Source organism: Helobdella robusta (assembly GCF_000326865.2).
Source record: "Helobdella robusta unplaced genomic scaffold HELROscaffold_18, whole genome shotgun sequence".
Lineage (NCBI taxonomy): Eukaryota > Metazoa > Annelida > Clitellata > Rhynchobdellida > Glossiphoniidae > Helobdella > Helobdella robusta.
Window position 1 is genome coordinate 1,398,825 of NW_008703981.1, and position 4,527 is coordinate 1,403,351.

General features: G+C 33.6%; 1 protein-coding gene across 1 annotated transcript in view; it reads left to right on the forward strand.

Moving 5' to 3' along the window:
• Window positions 1-884: 884 nt before the first annotated feature.
• The window catches only part of HELRODRAFT_170526 (hypothetical protein), a gene marked incomplete at both ends in the record, with an annotated part of 10,715 nt that continues 7,072 nt past the window's right edge, over window positions 885-4,527 (forward strand). Inside the window, 4 exons of the mRNA XM_009016345.1 lie at window positions 885-911; window positions 3,013-3,155; window positions 3,354-3,451; window positions 3,890-4,014. Coding sequence (XP_009014593.1) covers window positions 885-911; window positions 3,013-3,155; window positions 3,354-3,451; window positions 3,890-4,014 — 393 coding nt within the window. The remainder of the gene's footprint in view (window positions 912-3,012; window positions 3,156-3,353; window positions 3,452-3,889; window positions 4,015-4,527) is intronic.

Genomic DNA, 4,527 nt, shown 5'->3' on the forward strand with positions numbered 1-4,527 from the left:
ATTATTATCATTTAAAAATTTGATAACTAATTAATATGATCAATATATGGACCACATCTGTTTGTTTCATTTCTCTCTCTCTCTCTCTCTCTCTTTCTCTCTTTCAATCACTTTTCAATCACTTTCTTTCATTCATGTTTTTGTTGAGCATGTGTGTAGTCACACTTAGTCACTTGGTAATCCGACCCGTCAGTTTTGATAGGAGCAAAAAATTTCCACTGTACTTGTAAAATGTTGTTGCTAATAAATGGATGGATGAGTTGTTGAATGAATGAATGAATGAATGAATTAGTGAATAAACAATGGATGAAAGATTAACAAACGAATAATCGAAGAGAGAGAATAAACTTGTTGGTTGGTTTGTTATGGATTGATGAGTAAACAATTGAATTAATAAATGAATGAATGAATGGATGGATGAATAGATAAAGGAATAAAAGATGGATGGATGGACGAATAGATGAATTGATCCTCTCCATACCAATGAATCACCACACCGAGTTGAAGTGAAGAACTTTTGGGTGGTTTTCAAGCAGTACCTGTACGCTGTTCATGCACATGTGGTGCGTAATGTAACATATGATTATTCATTTATACATCTATGCATGTATGTTTGTATGGATGTTTGCCTACCTGAGCAACATAATCCATTCATACTAATATTCTCATGAACTAAAATTACATACACACATCTGAACACAAACACAAAATAATAAACACATACATAAAAACGCACACATGCATACAAACACAGATGTGTGTGTATATATATATATATATATATATATATATATATATATATATATGTATATAAATATGTATGTGTGTGTTTAAGACATATATTTACACACATACATAAAGAAAGATTTGATTTAATGTACACAATGTTTAATTGTTTGACGGTGTTTAACGTTAGAGAGAGAGAAAGAGCGAGAGAGAAATTGAAGAATTTAACTAATTTTCTGTGTATCACTCTCGTCCCAAGGCTCTACGTGCTCACGTATGTGTATGTGCGTGTATGTGTAAGTTTGTTTGTATGTGAATTACATAAACACGTGCACACATATGTGTATGTGTGTGACCGTGTTACATCTGCTTACGTGTTATATGTTGTTTCAGAACCATTTGAATTTGGATTTAAAGCTTTTTTGTTTAGAACAACATTTTTACTTTGAATTGTAATGTATTTTTGTTGTAACGCTGACTGAGGTTATGCATAAAAATCTGTCTTCTTGTTGTGTCTATGAAGAGTTCAATTTTTGGAAATATTTTTCTAACACACGTACATCAAATTTTGCGTTGAGAAACACACGCACACATAAATAAACACACACACACATAAATAAACACACACACACACACACACACACACACGTACGTTTATAAACATTAATTGGTATATGAGTGTGTGGTTTCTCCTGTATAGATGCGTTGCTATGTGTTTCTGCAGTGTTATCGATGAATATGTACATTATACACACACTTGATACAAGTTTTCAAGAGTTTGAGAAAGAGAGAGAGAGAGAGAGAGAGAGAGAGAGAGAGAGAGAGAGAGGAGCGAGTGAGATTATGCTATAGAAAGAGTGTGTGAGAGAAAATCGGGGAGAGAGAGAGAGGAAGAATGTTAGAGAGAAAGTTTGGAAAATAAATAGATACATTCTACTAAACTGTGGCCATTGCTATGAAGGTAATGAGGAAGAACGACCATCGGACATAGATAGAGCTATATTAACCTTCAAACAAGTGTACAATGATGCGTGCGCTGTGCATACAATGTACACATACATACATACAGCACATTGCAAACATACGCACACGCACACAACAGGCATACACACGCCGGCACATGCACATAAACGCACATATCTATGTATACACAGAATCACAGACACTTTATAAATAAAGACGTTTGCATCCGATCGGCACATTCATATCCACAGGTAGATGATCTTAATTATTTTCTTCGAATAAACAACCAACTGACTTTTGCTACTGACTACGCGCATGTACGCAAACACACACACACGCACGCACGCACACACGCTATAATAGATTGAGACAAGAAGGTGATAGTGTACGTTCTCGCTAGTTCAGTCATTTCGTTACTTGCTAGTCAGTGGATTGAAACGGTGTAACAATGATCGGTTATAAATTCATTAATTCATTCACTCATTCATCCTTTTTCCATTCATTCATTCATTCATTCGTTCGTTCATTCATTTACTCATTCTTTCCTTCATTCATTCATTCATTCATTCATTCGTTCGCTCGTTCGTTCGTTCATCTTTTTATTTATTCACTAAACTTAGTTAAATTCATCGTCACTGTTTTTTGACATAAAGCTTTCATTTTACAAATTACATATTTTGTTAACGAACTAATATGTGATGTTCACCTGAATAATATCTTTATTTATTAGTTAACTTTTTAAAATGTATTCATCTCCGTCAGCTGAGCCAAATTTTTCTATATTTTAATAATAGTGATATCGAGTTAGTCAGTCGCCTCGCTTTCGCCTAGCTAGAGCTGCATAGTTAGGCTTGCTACTCATGAATAACTGTTTGAGCCTCTTGAGTTAATTTATTTCAGTACAATCCTTTCATTCATTCATTTATTCAATTTGTATTTGGGGGTTTGCAGGTTCATTCGTTTGTTTTTTCGTTCGTTTGTTTGTTCATTTATTCATTCGTTCGTTCGTTCATTCATTTTTCTATTATTCAGCCCAATCATTATTTATTGTGATAACATCAACCCACAATAGAATAAAATAAAATAGATAGATAGATTTCAATGGCAATAACTACCAACAAACACATCACACATACGCACGCACACACACACAAATATGTATATATGTTATAAATATAAACTTAATCTAAAGAGAAACTAGAGTTTTATCAGAAATATTTAACATTAATTATAATAAAATAAAAATTCTAATAATGGTGTAATAATAATTATAATTATATTAATAATAATATTAATTGAATAATTATAAACTTGATCCAACAGTCGCATGTAACGGTCCCATGGGGTGTTGATGAACTGAGGTTCCACTTGGACAACTACTTCTACGAGTCATCGTCATCGTCATCATCACTACCTTTAGTATCGTCATCAGCATCAACTGATACAACGACAACATCAACAACAACGTCAACAACAACATTATCGACAACAATTAGCTCAACGAATAGTTCTTCATGTTTGGTGGAAACGTTATTGCCAGCAGCATCATCGCCAAGTTTTCTAACCAAAGTCTTTTCTGTTACACCGACAACAGCAGTAGCAATAACAACAGCAGATAACACTATTTCTACTACTACTACTACTACTAACAACAACGACATTAGTATTAGCAGCAGCAACAACAATATCAAGGACAAAATGTTGCAACAATCAGCCAATGATGATATTGGCATCAATTCGTGTGATCCACTCAAATCAAAAGGTTCGTATTGCTTTGTATTAATTTTAATGAATAAATGTATATAAGTATGCACGTGTATATAATGTGTATGTGTTTTTATGTATGTATATGTTTGTTTATTTGTTTGTATGTATAAATGAATAATGTATAAATGTATGTTATATGGATGTGTACGTATGTATAAAAGTGTAATTAATTAGTGTATTATTTTTAGAAGCTGGGTAATCCGCTTAGCTCAGTTATGGAATTACTTATTCTTGAAAAAAGGTTCTAAATAAAGGCAATTAATTGATGTGCCTTCAAAATGACATGTTTTTGAGGAATCTTTTTCTTTCTATCTAACAATAATGTTGGTGATGGTGATGAAGATTACGGTGATGATAATGACGACAACGACGACGATGATGATGAAGAAGATGGTGGTGATGAACTTTTATTTCTTTAATACACATTTTATAGTTTGTCAAAAGACTATTGAGGTGATGCAGTCAGACTGTCAAGAATTGAAATACAAAAAGTTGATGCTGGAGGAACAGTTGAACGCTAAACTACAGATGCTAAAAGATATCTGCTTGCAAGAAGCTGTTAGTTCTGTTGTTGTCGTTGTTGATATTGTTGTCGTTGTTTTTGTTGGTGGTGGTGTTAAAAATGCTGTTGATATTGTTGATGAATGGAGGTGTTTTTTGTTGTTAATGTTGTTTTTGTTGTTGTTGTTAATGTTGTTGTTGTTAATGCTGTTGGCGATCAACAACGTCAACAACAACTTCATAGTAGTCATCACAGACTTATTTGTTGTTAAATTCATCGCTTATCATCACCCTCATTCACCATCATCATTTTCATCATCATCATCTTCACCATCATCATCTTCATCGTCATCATCTTCACCGTCATCATCTTCACCATCATCATCTTCACTATCATCATCTTCACCATCATCATCTTCACCATCATCATCTTCACCATCATCATCTTCACCATCATCATCTTCACCATCATCATCTTCACCATCATCATCTTCACCGTCATCTTCTTCATCATCATCAACTTCATCATCCTCAACTTCACCGTCATCTTCTTCATCATCATCAACTCAT